Source organism: Zonotrichia leucophrys, chromosome 11 (genome assembly GCF_028769735.1).
Source record: "Zonotrichia leucophrys gambelii isolate GWCS_2022_RI chromosome 11, RI_Zleu_2.0, whole genome shotgun sequence".
NCBI classification, from domain to species: Eukaryota; Metazoa; Chordata; class Aves; order Passeriformes; family Passerellidae; genus Zonotrichia; species Zonotrichia leucophrys.
In genome coordinates this window covers 8,447,813-8,471,627 of record NC_088181.1, presented here as the reverse complement: position 1 = coordinate 8,471,627, position 23,815 = coordinate 8,447,813, and the positions used below count along the sequence as shown (strand labels likewise).

At 48.7% G+C, this 23,815-nt stretch overlaps 1 protein-coding gene across 2 annotated transcripts in view; it reads left to right on the top strand.

The window, feature by feature from the left end:
- GNAO1 (G protein subunit alpha o1) overlaps window positions 1-23,815 on the top strand; it is a 145,170-nt gene that overhangs the window by 103,977 nt on the left and 17,378 nt on the right. For both annotated transcript variants that reach the window (XM_064722767.1, XM_064722768.1), the window contains exons 5-6: window positions 15,281-15,409; window positions 16,107-16,236. In XM_064722767.1, coding sequence (XP_064578837.1) covers window positions 15,281-15,409; window positions 16,107-16,236 — 259 coding nt within the window. The remainder of the gene's footprint in view (window positions 1-15,280; window positions 15,410-16,106; window positions 16,237-23,815) is intronic.

Genomic DNA, 23,815 nt, shown 5'->3' with positions numbered 1-23,815 from the left:
CTGCAGGACTCTGCATAACACAGTCTCATCCAAGATATTGGATCTCTTTATAGTGCCCAACCCACTTGGCCCCTCTCAGACCCCAGGGCAGAGGCAGAGCTCCCCAGACCCACCCTCTTTTGGGAAACAGCTCTGAAGAGACACAGGAGACACAGACTGCCCTGCAAGGAGGAGCAGAGAAGCTACATGGGTAGTTCACTCCTTGAGCACAGCAGTACCTGCCACCTCCCTGCCATTTTTCATTCTGTGTTGCATTGTAACTGTGTTGTCCTTGGCCTGGGATTAGTAAAATCTTGACACCCTGAGTAAGTAAATTGGTATTTAATGAGACACAATTAAATGGGCTCATCAGATCAAGGCTGTCCCCATTTTGGCAAAGCTCACACCAAAAGGGTAGGAGCTGAGGTAGTTCACACTGCCTGGAGGAGGAGACACTGCAAGAGCTTGGAAATTATCTCCTCTCTTTTCACATTTTGCTTGGTGGTGAGGAGCAGCCAGCACCATCTATAAACACAGCACAGGGCATCCCCCCAAGGAAACCTGCTGAACCACAGCCCTGAACCCCAGATAATCTGTTCTCATCTCCAACTGACAGACCCAACAGGAATTTCTTCCTGCCTTGTGAAGGGCTGTGGGTGACAGATTTGGCGCAGAAAGATTTGACTTTTTTTGGCTGAGTATTTGTGTATTTTTAGGCTGAAATGTCCTTATGAAACCAGCTGGAGCTGGCAGGCTGCCACCAAGGGTTGAGGTTGGGTTTTTTTTGTTCCGTTCAGTTTGTTTTTTCACTGCTGCCCCTGTTGCTGGCTGCATCCTCCCTGTCCCACCCTTCCCCAGGCAGCACTGACACCCTGCACTGAGCCCCTCTCTGTGTCTCCCACCTTGCACCCCGAGCTCCTCATCACAGCAGGGCGTGGCAGGGCTGGGATGCAGCTTCACTTCACAGCCAGGCAGTCCAGACTCTCCTGGGAGCTCACAGCTCCTGCTCCTCCTCCCCTGCAAAGCCGAGGAACCCAAGATTCCTTCTCCCTTTCTGCACCCTGAGGGCTGATGCACAGCGCACCCCCAGCTCCTCCATCACACCCTGCCCTGCAAGACAAACAGCATCACCCACACAGGCTGAGGGCAGGAGATGGTGAGGGGTGCACCAGAGAGGCTCTCAGGTAACCACTGCTCCTGGAAGCTCCTTAGGGAATTGGATAGCCCTAGTGAGGCATTTATCCCGCTGTATGTGTGATTCCTGCTTTCTGCCAGCCAGTCAGCACCCGGCTCTGTGCACCAGGGGCTCTGAGCCCTGTCCCCCAGCAATGTGTGTGACCACGTGGGGACATGGGCTGCTCTCAGCCTCCTGACTCTGCAGTGTGTCTGCAGGAAAATCTGTCAGGAGCCCACCATGGCTCCTCACAGGGCTGGCGTCAGGGCTGGCACCATCTGTGAGGCTGGGAGGTGAGCCTGGCCCTGGCTGTGCTTTCCCAATGTATTTGTACCCGTTTGAAATCCTTAAATGGCAAAGAATGGCAGGAATGCAGGGGTTTCTTTGGAGGCAGGCTGCAGGATGGAGCAAGCTGTCTTCCACACAGGTCTGCAGGCACCATGGTGAGATGCTGCACAGCTGTCTGTGCCCCCCTCCCCGAGTCCTATCCCAGAAATCATCCCAGTTTGTAAGGAAAAGTTCAAAAAGGACTTTGCTGCAGTCCAGAGAGCAGGCAGCAGCACACTGGGAGCTCTGGGGCAGAGCTGCCTGCACCAGCCATGGGGTGAAGAGCCCAGGAGGAGCCACTCCAACCTAGGACAGGCCCTGCTAAGCAGGACAGATCACTCTGTGTGCTCAGGATCCAGTTATCTTCCTTTCCCCTCCTTCACAGTTTCTGATTCCTCCGTGGATCATCCCATTCCCCATCCTGTGCCCCCTCAGGGGTCTGACACCACTGTGCCAGAGCGGTGCCATTCATCAGCCCCAGGGTGCAGGAGAGCCCCAAAGGTTTTGGAGTGACTGCCACTCATCCCCCCAGCCCCTCCTGGGGACCAGACAGTGCACACACACTCACCCTTCCCACCAGAAGAATGCAGCATCCCCATCCTCAGGTTAGGTGTTTCATCCAAAATCTGACTTTAAGGTTAGGAGTTAAATCCAAACCCAATCACAAGCCTAGCTAAAACTCCCTGTTTTTCAGAATATATTAAGAGAACCATTGGAAAATTGCTTTTATCTGCTGCTTCCTAAACCCTCTGGCTTGTACTTTAAAGCCTTTTGTCTGTGAACAGGAGAGCTGGAAAACCCTTTTTTATTTCCTTAAGCAAATAGCCCATCTAATATCCAGCCTTGAGGGGCTTGAGAGAACAAGAATGAAGGGGAAAAAAAACAGGATGTAGCAAACGTTGTGACAAGCTGTAAAATCATCAAATCACAGGACTCAGCAATGCTGGGTTTGAAGCAGCAGATCTGTGGCTATGATGGGAGGGTGGCACAGCCCCTGTTGGGAAGGCAGAGCTCCCCAGCCCCTGTGGTGCTGTCGGCCAGCAGGGCTGCAGCTCCTTGTCACCATTCCCAGTGGGGACAATGACACGGGGCTGTTGATGGGGACAATGACACGGGGCTGCTGATGGGGACAATGGCACGGGGCTGTTGGTGGGGACAATGGCACAGGGCTGTTGGTGGGGACAATGGCACGGGGCTGCTGATGGGGACAATGGCACGGGGCTGTCCATGAGCTGCTGATGCCCGCAGTGGGGCTGGGCAGGCACAGCAGGGCTGGGGAGCCCAGGGCAGCAGGGTCCCAGCACCTGCACACCACGGTCCTGTGGGCTGGGATTCGCTCCGTGGAGCTGAGGGCACCGATTCTTTCACAGAATAATTGGTACAATAGCTCTAATTAGCCCTGGAGCAAACAGCACTTTGTGTCTGCTTATCCAGGCCGTGTGCGTGGCTGGGATGCTGAGCGAGCCCAGCCATGGAGCTGCAGTTTGGGTGGGAAAAGGGGAAATTCTGGGTCCTTTCTCCAGGCTCAGCAGCATGGGCACACGCTTGGCCATGGCCAGTGTCCTGGGTGTGCTGGGTAAAGGGAGTGTCCTGGGAGGAGCCTGGCACCAGGGGATTTAGGTGCAGGCTGTGCTTTTCCTTGGCGTTTCAGTACAGCCCTCTCCAGGGCTGGGTCAGTGCCAGAGGTGGCCTTCCTGCCTCCTCCCTCCCTTGGAAACCTGACAAGGGGTTTGTTTGTACCTGCTTCTCCCCAGAGCACTCTCAGATGAGACTCTTGTTGATTTGGGCAGCAGAACTGGAGGCAGACAAATGTGATGCTGCCACAGCACTGCTCATGTGCCATTCCACCATCCAAGCTGGGCAGGAGCCCCATCAGCACAGGAGGCCTAATACACTGCAGACAGATTTTTGACCTTTTCCTCTATTTTTTCCTTTTTGCCTGTGCCACACACTAGTTGGGATTAGCTAGTACCAGGTTCATATCAGTCCATTCATCCACACCCTTTACACTAAAAATAACAGAGACTGTCTATGAACTATTGTTTCATCTTCCCCATGTATGTTCCTTGCCTTCAGACCACTGACCTATCACACAGATCCAAACCCAAAACTTCTGTATTCTCAGTCCACCCAGAAAAACCTGTAACCCCCCAGCCTGCCTCTCCCCCTGCAGAGTTCAGGGGGCTCCTGCAGGGACACACTCACTCTGCTTGGTGGGCACAGGCTCTGGGCAGGGTTTCTCACTTTGTTCACGACAGCAGAAGGAGGCTGGAGAACAGCAGAGTGAACACCCATGCTTGTGCCAAAATCCTCATGCTTACACCCTTCCCCACCTCCAATATATTTACTGCATTTGAATGCTTGAGTGCCTGGAGAAGGAACCTCCTCAAAGGTTCCTGGGCACCCTGAGACTCTCTGGAGACTCAATTTATTGAGGAGGAAAAAAGAGGAGAAATTATTCTGAGCCTGGATTTTAAGCAGCACCTACTCCATGCTGCTGGGAGGGGAAGGAGGAGATAGAGGGGAGAGGGAAGCCAGGCACAAACTGCACCATGGAGCCACGCTGAGGAAGTGTCAGCTCTGGTTTTGGTGGTTAGTCCAAGTCATTTGCTGGGGATTTACAATGCATTTTGTGTCATTTTAACCCCTTCCTTGCTGGGCAGCACTGTGATCTCAGTGCTGAGCCGCAGGTTGCTGGGAATACCAGGACTGAAAAGAAATTTAGTGCTCTAAACTGCAAACCTGGTCCATGAAACACCATGTGAGCAGTCACTGTAGCTCTGAGGCTTTTACAGCACTTTTAGTGATATAGATCAGCATTTCTCAGTCCCTCAGTATTGCTGTTGGTATGTGAGGTTTGGCAATAGCATAAGAACCATTTCCAAATCCTCCTTCAGGAAAACACCAGCCAGTACATCCCACTGAGCATCATTAATGTCACTTTAAACATTTGCAGTTAAACAGATCCATGCTCTTGCAGTGCCCAACATGAGAAATACTGCACCAGTGTGCTGTGATGCCAAATATGCTAAGGGCAGGAGCAGGAGAAAGAAAGAGACAGAGATGGCTGATGCTAGTTAGCAGATGCAGAGAGCTGGGAATTGATAATGGAGTCCAGGCAAAAACCTTTGCTCAAATTAAACTAATGTTAAAGCAGCAACTTCACATAAAGAAATCCCCAGAGGAGCTTCTCATTGAACAAAAATGCATAAACAAAAAAGTGACACAAATGCAGAAGTTACAAACAAATTCAGGAAAAAAGGCTGCACATTTCTGCCCAAGAGCTCAACCACCCATACCCTGCCCAGGGACCACACTTGGGGGTGGAAGATCTCTTCCCCCACACATGACAAAGAGCTGAATCTCCTGATGCACAGTCTCAATGCAGTCCCACCTGCACTCAGGACTGGCACTGCAAGGTGTAGGATCAGCACCCTCTCTGAAGTCTCAGCAAAGTCATCCCAGTGTGGGACTCCCTGATGTGTCAGGGCTGCCCATGGTGACAGTGGGGAGCAGCTTTGCTGCACGGAAGGTGAGACCTCCTATAGGAATGGATAACTCACATCAACAGGGAAAGCCTGAAGAAAAATGGTACAAAATCCAGTTTCTTGCTTTACACATGCTCCTCCCTTGCCCCATATTCCCAAAACAGCAGTGCCACATTACAGCAGTGCCACATTACACTCCTCTGTGGCTTTGGCTGAGGTCCCCCAGGTGCTCCCTTTGTACCATAGTGACACATCACACTGGCTCCCTGCCTCTGCTCACCAGGCCTGGGCACAGGGGCATGCCTGCTCCATGGTTCTCTGCAATGCTGCTGCTTCTTTTTCCTTACCTATGCCTTAAATCTCATCAGTCCAGTCCTCAGCCCTAGGGACAAGTGGGTCATGCAGTGAGCATGTGAAGAAGACCCCACAAGAAAAATAAAAATATTTATGGGGATGCAGATGCAAGGGACAAGCAACAGTGCAGATATGACCCAGATCCCTCCTGCAGCCTTACCTTGTATGGACTTAAGGAGGCATTCCTGGGATTCAGGAGGTTATTTCTATTTTCACTTTGCAGTGGGAGCCAAAAAACCTCTGTATTTTGAGAAGCTTCAAACATTGATTGGACACGGCTGATCCTTCCATCAGCTGGTGCAGTGCCACCAGATGAATAAATCTTGCATGCATCTGTAATTACTGCTTAGCTTGTCTTTAAGTGCTGTGTCATTGATCTGCAGAACTCATCAAAATCCATAGGGGAATGCATGAAATGATATTGGATGGAGCAGAAAGGTACATGACAACATCCATTTTCAGCCTTGTTTGTTCACCAAAAAAAAAAAAAAGAAGAAAGCATTTATTTATCTCCATTCAAATTCTTGGGTTAACTTGTGATTTAATCATCAATTGTAACACGGTTTTATCAGCTGCTCTTTATGTAGGGAATATATTTCTTTCTTGTAGTGGGCCTTAATAAAATACATTCAGTTTCTACCAGCTAGCCCCTAAGTGAGCAAAATCTCTATTAAAAGCATGGAGGAATATTGCTTGAGGTTTATAACCCTCAATATGGAAAGTTCTGGTGGTCAAAGCCTCTGACTGCATATTAGGGAACCCAAAGGGATTTCCAAGTGCCACCACAGACTTCCCATTGTGTCCTCAGGCAAATCAATATATCCCCTTGATACTTCCACTCCTCCTAAAGCGAGTGTGATGAATAGGATTTCCCTGCTCCAGTGGGAGGCTGGGAGGACTCATCAGCCCTGCCCAGCAAGAGCTGAGGTGCAGCAGCAGCAGCGGGAGCAGGGGCAATGCTTTGCTCTCCAGCCCTCTGCTCGAGGGGCTCTCCTCCCCTCCTGCAGCCAAGGGGAAGGACACCAAAGGTGTTTATTGGGAATAAAGCCCACCATGCCTGGAAGAACTGATGTTTTCCAGACCTAACATTTCTCTGGCCCAGCTCCATCCTCCCGCTGGAAGTGAAGTGCTCCTGGGTCAATTCAAACCTCTCCCCCGAGCAGGGAGGAACTCCTGCTCCTCCCACCTGGCTCACTGCAGCATCTTGGCCCAGGGCTTGCTCCCAGGAGATGTGGCCACTGACAGCTCTGTGGGCAGGCAGTAGAGGCTGCTTCTGGCAGGGACATGTCCCCAGGGCACAGAGGAAAGTCTGCCCAAGCTCAAGTGCAGACAGCTTTTCCCAGCGCCATGGTGGGACATCCCTCTGAGGTGGTGTCCTCAGCTCATGTCCCACACAGCCACTGCCCTTGGTGGCTGGGCTGTCCCATACAGAGTATTCCAAATCGGTTTTGTCATGCAAATGTCCCTGATGCATCTTGAGCTGAGCACAGGGATCAGCCCACTCCTGCAAAGGCCTGGGAGCAACCCCAGCCACTGTCTGGGGGACTGCAGGAGCCTAACCCCAGGAGTGGGTGTGTGGTGACAGAAGGCTCTGCTAACAGACCGCTGAGGTTGCTCGTGCCACTAGAAGAGGGAGAAAGGGACAATGGGAGTCCAGCAGGTGACAGCCATTCCTGGTGAGATCAATGGAGCTGGTTTGATATTCTATAAACAATCTCCTGACAATGATTCGCTTCAACATTTTCTAAAGGGATGAGAAACTCCATGAATTTTCCCTTACGTGTCTCTGTTTGTGGATCCGGTCTGGACTGAAACCAAACTGCTGCAATACCACAAGCAAAGCTGCTCTCCAAGGAGCCTCAGCCTGACAGCTGCTGAGAAGGACCAGAAAGTCCATTTGTGTAGCACAGATTTTACACGCCCGAGAGATCTGCCCATGTCTGGGATAACTGAGATATTTTTAGAGTGCAGCCAAGGGTGAAATTTCCAGGTTTTGCTTTTGCTACCTATGAGTCACATCTGCCCATGGCAGAGCACTGGCTAATTTTGGTACCCATGGTTTTTGGCAGGGATGCTTAAATGACATTTGAAAGCAGAAATCCCCATAGCTTGCTAATAGATCAGGAAAATGGACAGATGAGAAGATCCAGAGATATGATTCCCACTCCATCACCAGCAGTGCATCTTCCTCAGCAGGGTGAGTGGATAAATGGGGCCCCTGATTGAAGTCAGCTCCCAACAGACCTACCCCGCTCCTCGTAATTGCACCATCATCCAGCCATGGGCATCCTCCAGCTAGCTGATATGAGAACACAGATCTCATTAAGTGATGCTTTCCTTTGCAGCATTAGATCTAAATCCCTCACTGGTGCTGTCCCTGCTGCAGACACACAGCAAGCACTACAAAACACTGCAGCTATATCTAATTCTTTTCTTCCAGCTTAGAAATGGAGATGTTAATGCTGCTTCACCAACAAGTGTGTAAATAGATGTCCCAGGCCTTTGTGCACACCCCAGTGAATATCTCTGGCCAGCGGCTGATCAAAAGGTTAAACTCTGTGGGACTGGTTTCATCTGTGGTCCCAGCTGTCTGCTTTCCAGGGCTGGAGTAATTCTGAGTAATTAGCTCGTTTGGCCTCAGGGCCAAATTGAATATCTGCTGTGCAATGCAAGGAGCATTGGGGCAAGCAATCCTTTATGCCTGTGCTGGTGTGCTCACTGGGGGCTGTGCATGCAGCAAACTGGGTTAGTTGATGTCTCTCCCCTGTCTGGGCTCAGCAGATGCTTGTGAATGCACCAGGGGCCCTGCTGCAGCACGGGGCCTGCATTCTCTGAGCAAGACTCCTTCCCAGAACAAGCCCTTCATTATCCCAAACTCCCTAGGGCTTATTTTTAGCCCCTCCTTTTCTTTCCTTTCTTCTTTTTACAGTATAGAAAACCATCAGCTCCACTGTCAGCCAGCTTATAACAGCAGTCCTGGAGCAAAGAAAAAAAGCTTCAAACCCACTGACTCTGTTGCATAAAGGTTTAGGCACAGATCCTGCTCATTTCCAGGGTTCCAAGTCCCACCATTCCTTATCCCTTTTCCAGCTCAGCTCTGTCCTTCAGAGCTGGGTGTCAGAAGGAAGCAGAGCCTTACATAAAGCAGGAGCAAGGCTGGAGCTCTGAGCCTTCCTCTGCTTCAGCCCAAGTTCGATCAGTGCCTGCTGTGCAGAGGACACCCCTGTGCAGGGCCACCAGGAGAGAGGAGCCTGCACAGCCTGGGCCGTGCGTCATCCTGGGCTCACACAGAGCCAGCCCCTGTCAAAATCCTCTGCTTATAAAACAAAGGTGCCTTGTGGCCAGCAGCTCTGCGCTAAACAACAGTTTAATCACAGACTTTATATAAAACAGTGGCACTGCCCAGATGAGGACACTGCTAAGAGGCATCACAGCACTGCTGGTGGGCTGTGTCACCATATCTGCCCTGTGCAGCAGCCCCAGGGCCTGGTGTGACACTGCCTGCTTCTCCACATAGCATCAGATTGAGGCACTGGAAAACAGATGGTCACTTGTAGAACATGGCAGCTATGGCTCCCTCCTTTCTCCATCTCAGAAAGGATTTGGGACATGAGGAAAACCCCTTCCTATGTAACAAAAGGCTCCAAAGTGCCTCTGTGAAGCGGTGTCTTGGTAGCAGAGAAAAGATGCTGCACAGTGGATGCTGTGGAGGTCTCAGAGATGTCTACAGAGAAACAAGTGGGAGATAGAGAGGAGAGAGAGGACAGCTGTTCCCATTCAAAAATTAACAAAGTTAAACTCTGACACGGCAGTTTAAAAACCGGAAAAAGGCAGTTTGTTCAAGACAGGGTAGCTGAGCTTGGAAATTCCTTGCTGCAGATGTGGTTGTTAGAAGCTTAAATTGCTGCAAAAAGTGCCTAGACAAATTTCTGGAAGAAAAATCATTGAGGGGTAATAAATATAAAGATATCACACTTCTCTTTGAAACTCTGTTATCCATATGAACTGCTGGAGGCTGGAAAAGCTGAATACTACATGCTTGCCCTGTATTTGTACTTTTCTCTTAACATCTGCTCTTGGACACTAGCTAAGCTAGGTGAGTCATTGATCTGACCCAGACATGTTGTTTTTCTCTTTTGTAAGGGCTCTGATAAGTCAAAAAATGCCTTTTTCATCCCCTCTTACATCCCATCCAATTTTCAAACTTCTATGTAGAAAGATAAGCCCACATTTCCTTTCCCAGGACCCCAAAATCCTTTCTGGGTAAGTTTCTCATGCTTGCTTTTCCTCCAAGACCCACCTCACCCCCAGCCAGAGCTCTGTGATGACAAACTCAAACCATAACACACTGGCCTTTGATTCCAGCAGTAAGGAGCAGAGACATGGCCAGAGCTGACCAGCTGTGAGCAAAGCCAGCCAGCACTTGCACCTGGAGCCCCCTCATGTCCTCAAGTACCTTTGTTACACAGCTGCTATTTAGTGACTCTTCTCATCCACATGTGATGCTAAAAATTATTCTGGATCCAGTCATGCCTTGGAAAACTGCAAGTCTAAGTAGGGCAGCTAAACGCCAACCTGCTTTTATTCACTCCTCCTGCCTATCATTAGTATTAATATCAACTTGTCAAGTTGATCTTGATGTACAAGCCCTGTGCAGCCTTGCTTCAGTGCAGGGCCAAAACCATAAAAATGCATCACAAAGCAGCATCTTTTTTTGTCAAGATTTGGCACCTTCCTTTAATAGCAGGGACCATCCTCTTCACTCCCCAGAGAACAGTAATGAAAACTCAGGGCACCCAGCAAGGTTCTTTCAGGAAAGTAACCCCAGTAGTCCCTGAGCCAGGTGACCATCCCTCAGCTGTTAGCAGCCTGCAACAAGCAGGCACCAGAGGTGACACCTCAATGGTTGGATTAAGTTAGGGGAAGGAAGTCAGGAAGTTTTCATGCTGGTGCCTCATCTGGTTGGATGTAAGATGAGATTTATCATGAGGAGCAGCAGCAAGATAGCAGGGCTTGCCATGTGATTCATGTGATTGCCATGGAGGCAGGATTGGTTGATGGAGCAGCACAGCCAGAAATACTAAACACATTACCCAAAGTCCAGGAGCAAATTCCCAAGACCTTCCTTTTCCAGGCTGGCCTGAGGAAACACCAGACAATGCTCTTGCTCTCAGATGAGATACTCATCCCCTAAGTCTTTTCCCTGCCTGCCATAACCCACATGGAAATGCCTCAGGAGCAGTGTGTGGCACCTTCTGGCTTTTGCTAAGGGGAGAGGGGCGCTCTGCAGTCTCTGCCCTCAGACAGGATTGATTCCTGAAGGGACACGATGCCACTGCTTGGCAACATTTCAAGCTTTTCATAACTGATAATTATTTAAGACACCCGTGACATCGCTTCAATGTGTGCTGGATTGGTGCTGGATTCTGACAGTGGGCTGTGCTTGATTTTCCCCTTTCCCTCAAATATAACAGCAGGTCTGACTGGACATAGTGTCTGCAGCAAAAACTCTGTGGTTCCATCACCTCTGGGTGCTTGCCCAGCACCAGCTGCCCTGGGCAGCCAAACCAGACTGTATCACACCTTCAGGCAGCAGTGCCCACATGGTTTTGCTCTCTGGTAGGAGATAACTACAAGAGTTTACTCTCTGTTGTAGAGCCACTACTGATACTCCCTAAATCCAGTGCTCATCCTCTGTACCCTTACTCTACAGTCATTAAATATTTAATGGTTTTAATGTAAATATACATTGACTTGTGTGTTCATCATTGAAAGAAAGGAAAAAGATAAGGTGGAAGATAAGATCAGATACAGGCAGCCTTCCATCCATGAGCAAAAGAGTGCTCAGATAGAGCCTGCTTTACATAATCATTTAGATTTAGATGACATGGAGCCTGCTCATGACAACCTTGATTAAAAACTCAGCATTTGCCAGGACACAGTGTTGGAGCTGCCCCTTGAGTGCCTCAGTACACAGAGTCCAAAATAGCCCAGCAGTGACTCAGCTGCATGTGTTGACAAATGGGGATCTGCTTCCTCATCAAATACATCACAAGCCAACAAACCGTGGCTGGGGTATCCCACACACACATGGCCTTTCCTTCACAGAGGAGACATGGCCACAGCTCAGGACAGCCAGGATGGAGGAGCCACTGGGAAGATGCTGCTGTCTCCAGGCTTGTTCCTGGAGTTGGAGCTCCAACTCCAAGTCCCTGCAGAGCTGCCCCAGAGCAGGACCCAGCAGCTCATTGAGCACTGAGGATGTGAGCGTGGCATCAGCATGGTGTGAGCACCTTGGGTGTGCACAGGGACAGCTGGATGATGCACAAAGACTGCCAAGGTGTCACTCTCACGGCAAGAAAAACCCAACAGAGCTTTCACCATCTTACTACCGTTAAGCTCAGTAGGTGTGAATGTCCATCTGTGTAATCTTTGCCACAGGTATCCAGCCCTGACCACAGCCTGCAACCTCAGCTGCACTTCTTCATCCAAGGAAGCAGCCAGAGGAGCTTTGGCACTGGCAGCACAGTCCTGGGAGAAGGTTCCTGTGGTAGCCAAGAGCCTGAGGAGAGGTCCCTGTGCACACACTGCACACATAGGCTGCTGCTGAGCCATTCCCATTGTAACCTGGACAAAAGTTCCTTTTCTCTATGCAGTGTCTCTGGCACCCACAGTGCTGCTACCAGGTGCTTTTGGAAACAGCAAATGAAGGGCCAATACTACTGTGTATAGCTATTTGCTGTCAACTAGCCTGTATAGAACTCCTGCCTTTCCTGGCCTCTGTTCAGTGATCTCCTCTCCCTGTATTTGTGATTGCCATTTCCTCTGCATTTTGCTTTTAGCAGCATAAAATAGTTGGGCTTCACCTCCCTGAGCATGGTATAGAGAGTGACTCAGAAACCTGCAATCTGCTTCAAAACAAAAAGATATAAAATAAAAGATATAAGCAGTAATGGAGCTACTTGGCTCAGGAGCAGAAATGCTAGAGGGTTATTCATGCACTCACAGATCTTCTAACCTTCCTTCAGCTTTTATTAACCCCTGCAAACCCGGGGCAAGGCAGGCTGCAAGTAAGAGCTGATGTGTCATTTCAGATATGCTTCCACTCCAGTGTGCAAACCCTGGAGCTGGGCAATGGAAGAGCTCTGGTGCCAGCACCACTGACGTGGAAGGGGGAGCTGAGCTCTCACTCCATGGCCTCCAAAGTGCTCTTATTTCTGCTGGTTAAACAGATGCCAGCTTCTGAGGGGATTATGTGTCATGGAGCCTGTTGGCTGTGACAACTAATTATCTCTCACAACAGTTTGGCCTTGAGATTTTCAGCTCAAAGGGCGTAGCAGCAGTGCTGCCATCCTGCACCATGTGTAGCAATTTGTCCCCACTTGGGTTTCCCTGTCACAAAGAGGTGGCACCCCCAAAGTACACCATCCTCCCATAACTCAGGCTCACACCAGCAGGTCCTACCAAGCAGCACAAGCGGGGAGCACCAGCACTCCAGTGAAACCTCAGAGATGCTTCCAGCAGGAACCCAGGAGAACAAGCAGCACTAAAATCAGCTCAGCATCCAAACAGCAGCCTGGCTGATCCTCCCATTGCCACAGCTGGGTGTTAGTGTGGCAGCCATGCCATGGCACACACCAACAGGGTCCAGCTCAGCTGCAGCCAAAGTGCAGGGGGAAAAATATCTGCCACAGCCCGAGTCTCTTTCTAGGGCAGAGCAGCCAAAGGTTAAACAGGTTTGGAATGCAGCCTCAAGAGGAAAAGAAAATTCCCCCTCTTACACCTCAGCTTTTTAATATCACCTTGAAGTTCCTGAGGAGAGGCTGAGTCTCTGAATACCAGCACTGCAGAGCTGCCTCAATCTGCAGGGCCTGTGAAGAGATGCAGCTGTCTCTTAAATAACAGCAGTTGACACCAGTTGTGAATAGATGAGTGATCGTGGCTTCAGCCGTCACAGCCCAGGATCTGATTTCAAATGAAGCCCCATTCATCCATCCAGTGCCCATCATAGGGTTATTAAAGGAGCATCTGTCACAAAACCACAATGCCTTTAAATGCTTGAAAAGGGCACAACAAAAATAAGCCTGCTTAGCTTATATACTTTCCTCTGGGTGACGTGATTCTTGGAATTGTTTAGGAAAAATAAATTATAAATATGATGGGTCGGGAAAATACATTATATGAGCAGGGTGAGGTTTGTGTTTGACCTTAGTGTAGAGTTTGGCTGTCTGTTTGTTGCTCCAGGCCTGTGGGATAGGCATGAGAGACAGTGACAGGAAGTTTGTTGGGTAGCAGAGAGCACAGCCCCAGCTCTCAGGTGTCCTGCTCCAGAGCCCTGGCTCAGTGCACTCCCTCCAGGGCACAAATGGAAAGCCATTCCTGGTTTGGATGCAGCAGGGATATCATCTCCAGCAGCAGGTCAGGGCCAAGTTCAGGCCAAATGGCATGTGCTATGGCAAGGCAAATGAGAGGGGTTGGTTTGGTTACTCATCAGGACTAAATCCATGTTCTGTGTTTTAAAAAAATTGCATTTAGCTAAACTGAAAGTCAAGCATAGACATCATGGCTGTCTTGAGTGAATGGTTCCAGCTCATACCATCTCACACTCACCAGCAAACTCTTACCCGAAACAACAAAGTCTTTTCCTTCTCTGCAACTGTGCAGCTCCTCCTAGTACTTTTTATTCTCTGCCTGTTGCACTGGGCAAAACTGCCATCTTCTGGCACCTGAATAGGTGCCCTCCTGTCCTGCCAGCAGCAGGTCACCTCCTGCCCCACTGCCTCTCTGGGTGACATCCAGGCAAAGGGATCAAAGGAAAAGATCACTGTTCATGCACAGACATGCTCTATTATATTCACAATAAATTGAAAGCATCTCAGAGCATTAGATTGATGCTCCTGGGGCCAGAGGTGGACATTTATGCCCTGTAATGCACATCAAACCCCTTTGAAGAGAAACTGGAGTGTCTGCGTGCAGGCTTAATGGTGGTGAGGACGACTGTGCTGTGTGATGCTGGTCTGTGTTTGTAATTTATATTAAATGGTAATCCAAATTCTTCTTTTCTTTATAAATTGTTTTTAAAATTGTCTTGAATGTGGATGGAAAACTGGACTGTGGTCATATGTGCAAAGATGTTGGGTTCCTCTACGCAAACCTTTCATGCCAAAAGACAGGACTTCCTACCCCAAGTTTCAGCCTAGGGAGGCATTGCCCATGTTCATAGATTTTAACCCTAAAGCAGAATAAAGTTACATATTTTAAACTGTCCAAGCATTTTAGAAAGCTAAATCTCCTCTCTGTTCCCCCAAATCCCCAGTTTGTACTCTCAGATTATCACCATTTAAGTGGAGTCCTGGATTCTTTCCCAGAGCTGCATCTCGTGCAGCCCCAGCCCTGTGCTGGGTTTTGAACTGAAGCAGTGACGCACCTGTGCAGATTCATCTCCCTTCATCTGAGCTGACTGAAAGCCAGGCCTGGCATGGCCCTGCTCCCTCCCAGCACAAAGAGGCATGGCCAAAGGGGACTCACCCTGTGTGTTCTGGGAGCAAGACCTGCATGCTGCAGCCTCTTATCTGAATAAACCCTGGCAGAAAAAGGTTTTGTGTACAGAACCCAGCACAATGGACTGATTGGGACCCTTGTTCCTCAGGGAATAAAAATAGCAAGTTAATATTAAAACTGTGTATTTTCACAGATTGCAGGCGGGACCCACAACACACCATGCTTAATTTCCTGCTTTCAGTTCCCTATCAGATTTTATGCTTAGCTGAAAAACAAACTGAGGTTTGTTTTTTCCCCAGAATAGGATTTTTTTTTGCTTTAGCTACAATACATTCAGCCATGAAAAATGAGATTGAAAAAGATTAATAGGAAGCTGAAGGATCCATCAGAGATTGACAAAGATTAATGTGTGTCTTATTCTTAGCCGTTTTCTTTTTCTTTTCCCTTCTTCTCTTAGCTACCTAGACAGCTTAGATCGAATTGGAGCTGCAGACTACCAGCCCACGGAGCAGGATATCCTCCGAACCAGGGTCAAAACAACTGGCATCGTAGAAACCCATTTCACATTCAAAAACCTCCACTTCAGGTTAGTCCAAAATTGTACAGTAAATTTTCAGAACAACTATTTATCACAGGGTTTCCCCATAGTTCCTAAAGAAGTTGTTGAATTGCTGGTTAATGCATGGACAGCTCCCACAATGCAGAAGACACAGCATTTTGGAGGGTCAACAATATGAAAAGTTTGGCAATCCTGTCTTGACAGTCACTGCCTGTAAGATAGAAGCTCATGGCAGCTTCTTCTAGCCCAAACACCTCTTTGTTGAAATGTATAATACAAGACTGACCCCCAAATCTGATCAAACCTCATAAATGTAAACATATTTGGCCAGATCTTTTCTCTTAAGTGGGTTGGTCACATGTAGCTAACACAATACATTGACCCTCATGATGCCATCCAGTAGAGAGAAGAGGGCACAATGACAGAAAGCCACACACAAACAGTACTTAGAGCATGTAAAAGTCAAGATTGTGTGGTCTCCACCTCTGCTGCCCCTTTGGGACCCAGCATGCTGCTAAGGCTCTCCCACAGGTCCCCACATCCCTGTCTGTAACTGCTCCTCCTCGGCTGCAGGCTCTGGAGGAGAAGACCGAGCTAGCAGTGACAGATCACTGCTCTGTGTTTGGAGCCCCCCAGGACCCCGGTGGTCAGAGAATGCCCAGAATGCTCGAGTTCCCTGGCAGTAGGCAGGAGTGGGTGGTGATGGTGCTCCCCTGTGCTGCAGGCTCTTCGATGTCGGGGGCCAGCGGTCAGAGCGCAAGAAGTGGATCCACTGCTTTGAGGACGTCACAGCGATCATCTTCTGCGTGGCGCTCAGTGGCTACGACCAGGTGCTCCATGAAGACGAAACCACGGTGAGTCTGAGTGGGTCCTGGAGGCCCCAGCAGCTCTGTGTGGGACACTGCACAGCCAGCAGATCACCAAATGCTCCCTGGGGTGCTGCACGAATGTGCTCTTGTCCCCTTGGCTCTGAAATCCTGGGGAGAGCTCTCCTCCTTCGCATTCCTTGGTACCAAGTCTGCATACCCAGGTAATGCTTCCTTACACTGGTAAAGGCAAAGGGTTTGCTTCTCCTGTCTAGCCAGCCTGTGTTCTCAGGAACCTAGAACCAGCAAGAGGATAGAGCTGGGTGCATCCCTGTTTAAACAGGGAAGCAGTCAGGCCGTGGTGCAGAGGTGCAGGACAGCAGTGCACGCCTGGGGCTCAGCCCAGGAATGTAACCTATTTCTGCAGGCTACAGAAATTTGTTTTCCTTAGTGAGAATGGAACTGTTTAAGTCCTCAGGTAATTTGCTCTTGGAGAGATTTTATGACTTCCCACTGTGACATTAGGCTCAAAATACCATCTGGAAATAAAGCTGCTAAGAACCTGTGTGCTCCCTGGTATTAGAGTGCAATTAATACAAGTGAATTGAATATACAAAAAAGGATGCAGTAAGACTCATTGCTGTATTCTGACCATTCATTCAGTATGATGGGGATGCATGATGTTTTTGGGACTAATGACAACTGCTGTGGGCACTCAGTTACATTTGTCTAATGAAAAGGAATTGGAGCCCATACTCAGACTCAGTAATGATTTCATCGGTGCCCAATCTGCAGCAGCAGCATGGAGTGCTTGCTCCTGCCAGCTCTGTCTTTCTGAGCCTTTTTATTCTCCTGCTGGAAAAGATGTCAGGCTTGCAGAAATCTGTGGATGAGGATGGAATCAAGGGAAATATTGCTGTTAGGGGACAATTGTCTTGTCCCAAAAAGACTAGGGGGACTGTGGTTTGTAGCCTCTGAGCCAGGTTTATGAGCTCTAGCAAACTCTGATGAAATCAGTTGGTTGTTTGAATCATATTGATGCCAGAATTCTGGATGATATTAACATTACCAGTCACGAGACTGGTAACAGCATGAAGCTGTGTGAAGGAGAAGTTTAGACTGGAAATTAGGAAAGGTTCTTCACCCAGAGTGTGGTCAGGCACTGGAACAGGCTCACCAGGGAAGTGGTCACAGCACCAAGCCTGACAGAGTTGAAGAAGCATTTTGAGAATGCTCTCAGGCACATGTTGTGACTCTTGGGGTTGTTGCAGAACCAGGAGTTGGATTGGATGGTCCTTGTGATTCTGTGATCATGACTGTGTCTCCCTCCAGACTGACTGAGACACTCTACATCCTGTCATGTCTACTTATTTATAATCCCCAGTTGTCTCCTCCCTCTGACCCTGGCCCTGATACACTGAAGGATGCTCAGCCCTCTAGGATTTACTGGGAAGGAACCAAAATCTCCTGACATGATTTGAAAAATCCAGCCATTAGCTCAACACTATAGAGCTCTGCAGCTGGGCAGCAGGATCAGCCAGGAGACACAGGGGAACACAGAGGGAGAGGGAAGGTCCCGGACCAGGGAGCAAAGCTGTGGTATGAGTAGAGAGCAAGGTGCTCTGTAAGTATAGCTTGGATTGTGACACCCAAATTGTGAAGCCAAAGGCAGCTTTTAATACAAGTCACCTTTGGGTGCCCATCTACACACGTCAGAGCCTGTGATTCAAAGCCATGGAGCACAAAATGGAATGGCCTGAATGCCAATGCCATTTTTTAAATGTCAGCCTTTACTCTGCTCCTCTGAACTGGAGGTTAGAGCATCTCTCCTGGGGAGAGCCCTGCCAGTGATTGTCCCTCACCCAGCCCCACCCAGAGCCAGCTCAGCCTGCCCCCTGAAGTGCCACGCTGCAGAAACGGGGAATTATGCATCTCCAAGCTTCCCTTTGCAGCAGGAGAGCAGCCTGGTGCAGCTCTGGCACAGCACTGACATTTGCTTGCTATTTCAGTCCCTGTTCACAGCACATTTTGGGGGATGCTGAGCAACAGGAGGGCAGAGGCAGCTGCTGCTCATTTACACATTCGGCGTAAACGGTGAAAGCATTCGGCATCGCCAGGACGCCCCTGCCTAACCCAGATAAACAGCCCTGAGCAAGGCCAGTGCACAGGAAACAACACTGGGGTTGCATCTTGCCTGCCCTATTGTGTCCCCATCACAAATGGCAGGTGGAAAACGTGGCACTCACAGACCCTGGCCCCTCCCAGGTGATTTGAAGGAGAAGCAAACACTTCCCCCAAGCGTTTGCCCCCTCCTTGGCAATGTGGCTGAGTTTGCTGCCTGCATCCGTCACATCTGCCGGCTTGCATGACGTCAATCAGCTTCTATTGCTTCTCACTTGGAAAACACAAAGAGGAGGCAGCTGAGAAAGTGAGCTGGATGCTGCTCCTCCAGCTTCATTTTTTAGAGACACTTACTACACTGGCAGCTGTGCTGAGCCACTGAAGGTTTGGGGGCTGTACAGATGTCTCCATGAGTATGAAAGGACTTGGAGAGAGCTTTCATTGCTGGCATGGAGCCATGAGAGGGAAAGAACCTGACTGCCTTTCAGGGTCCAAAAAACCCCTTCCAAATCTGGGTGCACGTAGAGAATGATTTTTCCTCCTGCACTCAGCACCCTGTTGTCAACGAGCACAAGATTTCACAGGTGCTTTTTGCACTTCTGTAAGTCAAACCACACTTCAGGTGGAGAAAACTGCATTTCAGATGCAGTCAGCATCACGTGGACCAGGAACAGGCTCACCTTGGTAAGCTCCAGGTGGGACAAGTGTAGGGTCAGCTTATGTCACTGAAAAAAGCTCACAAACAGGTTTATTGTGAATCCTTTCCAAAGAGCTGGTTAAACAAGGCTGGGTGAAGCACTCTCTGACCTGTCCCTGCCCTTAAAATTCAAACACAGCTCTGTGCTTGTAAAGTTGTTTTGTGGGTTATTGTGCTCTTTGTTTTAAAAGACTGAGCACCCATCCTCCAACAGCAGCTAAAACAAGATCGTTGTGTTTGAAGCTGTCCCTGCTTCTTAAGGGCAGGCAGGCTTTTATAAGGGATGTATTTTCTCTCTAATTCTCTGTCACAAAGAGCCACACAGCAGGAGTCGAGGAAAGCAAGTACTCCCCTATGTCCAGATCAGAAAGACATAAAGAAAATAAAGAAAACTTTCTGCATCTGTGATTTTTAGGCCCTTACACCCGTAAAGATCACACTTTTCACAGAAACTCCCAGTACTGCTGAATCCAATTTCTCCCGTTGCTTCCAACACCTTATGCTGCTGTTGGCAAATCCAAACTGTGTCCCTGAGTGCCCAGCTCCCAGGAGAGAGGAACAAGGCATGAGAGAGACTCAAGCAATGCCTTCAGCAGTCCCATTGCTGCCAGCCACAGCCCAAGCCAGAGCTCACGTGGCAAAGTGGTACCCTCTGCCCAGCCCATCCAACACACAAGGCACTGCCCTCAAGGAATTACACCTGCCTGTGCCTTTACCAAGTCCTTCACAAGGACCTGCCAGGCTCTCTGCCATTTTTGTACACGGGGGGAACATCCTGCTTTAACTGGCAGAACACCTCCCTGGATTATGTCTTTGCATAACAAGGCTGTTTCATCTCATTTGTGATTGATCTTTTTGTTTCATAAGCTGAAGTTACAGAAGGAAAAGCCTCAGCTCTGTAATCTGGGAAGAGAGAGGGACAGTCATATCACTCAGTAGAACTAGTGATTCACAAAGGTAGATTTCCATTGTTCTTTCTAAATAGAATTCCTATTGGATTTTTTTTTAAAACAGCAATAGAATAGGACCTGCCATGGGACCTGAGACTATCGTCTGGTTTTTTACCTTACAAATTCAAAGGAGTCATGGCAAGAGAGGGAGATGTTGATGCTGCACATTGCTGCCTCTGAAGCTAAGATATTTAGGTCAACCATAGCTAGGCAAGACATGCAAGCATTGTTTGTGTCCCTGTTGCTGAGGATGGGATGGGTGGGAGGCTCTGTGCTGGTAACCCTTGGTGCATTAGTGTTGGCCTCTTGGTTTGTATCACACTGCATGACCTGGTTACTGTGCTCTCGCTGCTGTCACTGGGCAAGGAAAATGGAATTGCAGTGCTCAGAAATTGCCTTAGGAGTGACAAAGCAAGCCAAAGTGGCTTGGACATCTTAGGAAATATAAGCAGGAGAGGGAATATGGAGTTGCTGTGCTTAGGATAACCATCAGTGTCCTTACAGTTCATGTGACAGCTAGCACTTAATCACCAAGGAAAACAGAAAATATTGAATCAACTGGGTGTTGCAGAAAACACCAGTCTCCTCCCATGCTCTGGTAAAAAAAATATGGTTTTTGTAAGAGTGTTTCTGCCTGGGCAGAGTCTTGACTGCAGCATCCTTTCTCCCTCATGCTGAGTGAAAAGCTGTTTGCTCTTCACATCAGTGATGGCTGTGCAATGACATCTGATCTCAGCTATGAGCAATTCTGTTTCTTTTCCTGTGCAGGAGAAGTTAACTGGACTTTGAATATGCATGGGTGAGTGGTTACATGGCTGTTGGAGCTGCTTTTCTTGTTGGGGTATGAAATATTTGCCGGTGTAAGGATTTAAAAAAACAATTTTGAAATAGGAAGTAACATTAAGAAATCAATGTCTGAAGAGTTCTTCCCTTAATAAGAGACCCAACATAAAGTGAGAAAAAGCAGCATGATGGGTCCAAAAGCAGGTGAAATAATTTGTGTCACTGCATCTAAAAGTATGAGGAGTGTAATCTTTAGTGCCTCCTAGCAGAATAGGCACATCTGGTCCATCACAGCAGAAAGGGGCCTCAGCCAAGTTCTAAGGGACTAAACTGATCTTCCACTGTGGATTTACTGGGAGGAGGGAGATTATATGGGGGATTTAACTTCTTATTCCTCCTTTAGCAGCAGTCTGTCCTTTTACATATGGTACCCAGACACTGCTTCCTCATCCTTGCCTCTGCACCTGGGTCTGCCTGAGCTGTTGCAGGGCTCCTACAAACATCTATTGAACTAGTAATGGCTGGGGAGGGAAAGGAAAGGGAGATAGTGAGGATTCCTGATGCTAGCCAGCACCAGGACAGCTTCTGTCCATGCATGGGCTCCCAGAAGCCCTTCTGGGATGCAACAACATTTCCCGTATGGCATCCAGGTATGACAACAGAAGCATCCGTGCCTGCTCACCAGAATATTGCTCTGCACCTTTGCCACACACAGAAAGCAATTTACGGCTATTGAATGATGTCATCATCTGGCTTTGGAATAATGTCATCTTCTCTTTAGTATGGGGAAGGAAAAGGTGGATTTTAAGACCAAAACATTTCCCACGTAAATAACGATGAGTGGCAGAGTAGTTCATTATGTTTACTTGTCTGATTGGCAAAGCTGGAGAGAAAATCAACATAGAGATCAGAAAGCCAGGTCAGCCAGCCTTAGGAAGCTTTGGACCTTGTTGCTGGAATCTGAAAGGAATAGAGGTCATTCAGTGTAACCCTTATGTTCTGTGGGATGTATTGGTTTGTGCTGTGTGTATATGATTCTGTGATTCTATATTCTGGTTACCACTGAACACTAATAGTCACTGTTTGTTGGGAAAACAGTCTCATCTGCTAACATGCACTAATGCAAATCGATCAAACTGGATCAGAGAAGTAGGAGGACTTCTTTAGGATCCTTACCTAGTCATACAATTACAGAAAGGTTGGCTTCACCTAACCGTGAAGCCAGCTCAGAAGTCCCCAGCTTCTGTTTCTTAGACAAACTCATTGTCACCCGTGGTGCTCCCCATGCCATGGAGAGCAGTTTCACCCTTCTGCTCGCCACCAGGGCTGTGCAGTGTGGTGGCCGTGGCATGAGGCTGCCCAGGTGGCTGATGGCTGCTGTGCATGAGCTGTGAGTTTAGCCCACAAGCAGCATTCCCATGTTTCTCCACACTTTAATTTAAATCAGCAAGAATTATAAAAATGTCATTTAAAATGTTCTGTGAGGGACCCTGCTTAAAAAAATGGTTAATTGTATTCACTTTCTGTTCCCCTGACCACGTTCCACTTCATTCTCTCCTCCCAAAGGCTTTGGGTATCCAAGGATCTCCTGCACAAAACCTTTGTACACCAGGTTTCCATATGGTTACAATTTTGGCACCACAAGTAGCAAAGGGGAGCATTGCTTCAGGGACTCCCACAGCAGCCAGTACCAAATGGGTTAGCAAAAACCAGCCCACAGGCACAGGGTGATCCAGATAAGCAACGTGTTGCAACTGAGACCCAATGAGAAAATGCATTTTTACGTTTGTGTGTGATCGCGTCGTCTCCGTGTGTCGATACAAACGGTGGGGAAAGGTGTGGTCATTCAAGACAAGGCACAGCAAATCCCATGTGTCCTGTTTCACTCTGGGCTGAATCAGATGTTTCTTTCATCCATGGAGCTTCTTCTATCTATATAAAAGATTCGGTAGACGCTAAAGCATATCAATGAAAAGGAATGTGTTAATCAGTGAGGTGCTGGGCTCAGCTTTATGCCAGCACAGGTGTGAAATGGAGTGGGAGAGGGGTGAAGGCCCCCAGCTGACTCATGTACCACTCCACATTCCCAAATCCAGGGCTGGGGGGAACAGGACATGCTGCACCCACCCCAAAAACCCTCCCGTGCAGCCCTGTTCTCTCCAGTGTCCCTGTGGTGATGGCTGTCACTGGTTTCTTACGCGCACTGGCGGGTTTGGGGAGCGCAGCCCCAAGGAGATCCCGCTGGAAAAGCCGAGGAGCCGGTCTGGTCTGTACCATGCTTTGCCTTTGATAACCCCTGACTCTTGGGTGTGCTTCATCCTCACCGCGCCTGCTCTCTGCGCTGCCCGGCTCCCGGCTGAGAGACGGCCACGCGACCGGCGTGCGCGCTCCGGCGTCGGCCTCGGCGCCAAACGTCGCAGCCTCGGCACCTCCACAGCTTTTCCTCGGCCGTCTGACCTTATCTAGCCAAACAAAGGCCAAAAAATGAGCATTTGAGAGACCAACCAAATTTGGCAGGTATGAAGCTTCTCTTGAACTGAGAAAAAAAAAAAAAAAAAAGAAAAACCAAATTGGGAGTTGAAAGCAGCGGGGAACATGACACTTGGTTGACTTTGCCGTGAGCTCTTTCCACCACCATAAACTCATGTGGCGGACTTTGCAACTCTCTAACTGGTCTGGTTTTTCCATTCCTCTTATCTCTCTTCTTTTCTGTGTCCTTTTTTGCATGACCTATAACCAAAAAGCTGACTTCTCGTTGTGCGTACATTTGGATGTATGGCTCTTCTGCTAATCTTCTTCTAGAGGCATGAGCTAACACCAGTGGTAGCTGCCTGACTTCTAGTCTGGTTGTTCTTAGATGTTCTTTGTTATGTTTTTCCTTTTTATACTATTTTCTCTTCCTTTTTCACATTTTTCTTCTCTGCGAGACACTTTCTGTTGAGCAGTCTTCCAAGACAAGTAAAACCAAAAAGTTTAAAAATTAAAAGCGCAACAACAGAAAACACTAAACAAAATAACAAAACCAGTCAAAGGTCACGGCAAGGTCATTTCCAAAATTATGTCACCTTGATGTCTG